The 909-nt window shown below is 57.4% G+C and overlaps 1 protein-coding gene across 1 annotated transcript; it reads right to left on the bottom strand.

The window, feature by feature from the left end:
* Positions 1–222: 222 nt before the first annotated feature.
* Positions 223–909, bottom strand: LOC131604192 (uncharacterized). Its single transcript, XM_058876652.1, has one exon. It carries the CDS (start codon positions 907–909, stop codon positions 223–225), a length of 687 nt encoding a protein of 228 aa, XP_058732635.1.

Here is a 909-nt window from a genome sequence, read left to right as displayed (position 1 = left end):
AGCTCTTCGGATGCTTTCGGACAAGGGGCTGCGGAAGTCGTCCTCGTCGCTAGGTCCGGGGGAATTTGAATGTCTGCCCCGCTTGGATTTCGTGTGTGTTTTGCCCTGATTTCTGCGGTTGTCCTTTTGAGGGAAATGCTCGCGGGGTTTCAACACAGGCTTGGAGGGGCCTCTATCGTCTTGCTCGAGTGAGAGGATCCTCGCTTCAGTGGTTTCAAGTCTCTAGTTTTTCCGGCTCTTTCGTGGTGGAGAGCGGGAATAAGACCTCTGGCGACGGTTCCTCCTGGGTGGGGAGCGAGACGAGGACGGGGAACGCTTGCGATATCTCCTCGGGGGCAAGCGCGAAGAGGAATAGGAACGCGACCGATGGCGTCTCCGCGGAGGAGAACGATATCGTCGCTTCCTTTCCAGCTCGTGGATGCGGTCACCCTGTTGGCGGATGAGACGGTTGGTTCTTTGCAGCTCTATGAGTAGGAGGAGGGCTGTAGGGTCAGCGTCCTCGGGGATATTGATCTGCTCTTCCTCGTCCTCGTTACGGACTCTTCGCTTGTCAGAGGTGTGGGTGAACGAGGAGGCGACATGTCCGTCTCTGGCGTCAGTCTCGTTCTCATTCTGGGACTGTTCAGGTCCATTCTGGGGTCGAGCCTGCCCGTCTTCCCCGTTCTGAACGTGTCCCTCGGGAGGAACTTGTTCGACGTTCTGAACCTGTTGGAGGCCCTGCAGCTGTTGGATGTTCTGGATCTGCTGCCCCCTAGGTTGTGAGGTCCCATGCCTCGGCCTTCTCTGCCCAGCATGGGTGTGCTGCTGTCCTTCCCACCGACGACGATTCGTCCCCTCGCGAGTGAACTCCTCGATCAGCTGTTGTAGGAGGAAGGGATCAGTATTTGGGATGTTGTTGTTGTCAGCCAT

The sequence above is a fragment of the Vicia villosa genome, linkage group LG5, assembly GCF_029867415.1.
Source record: "Vicia villosa cultivar HV-30 ecotype Madison, WI linkage group LG5, Vvil1.0, whole genome shotgun sequence".
Taxonomy (NCBI): domain Eukaryota; kingdom Viridiplantae; phylum Streptophyta; class Magnoliopsida; order Fabales; family Fabaceae; genus Vicia; species Vicia villosa.
Note: the sequence above shows the minus strand (reverse complement) of the source record. Positions and strands in the feature narration are given on the sequence as shown.

What these genes read in the sequence shown, in the direction of transcription:
- LOC131604192 (XM_058876652.1), bottom strand. Translation starts at nt 909, where the DNA reads ATGGCTGACAACAACAACATCCCAAATACTGATCCCTTCCTCCTACAA.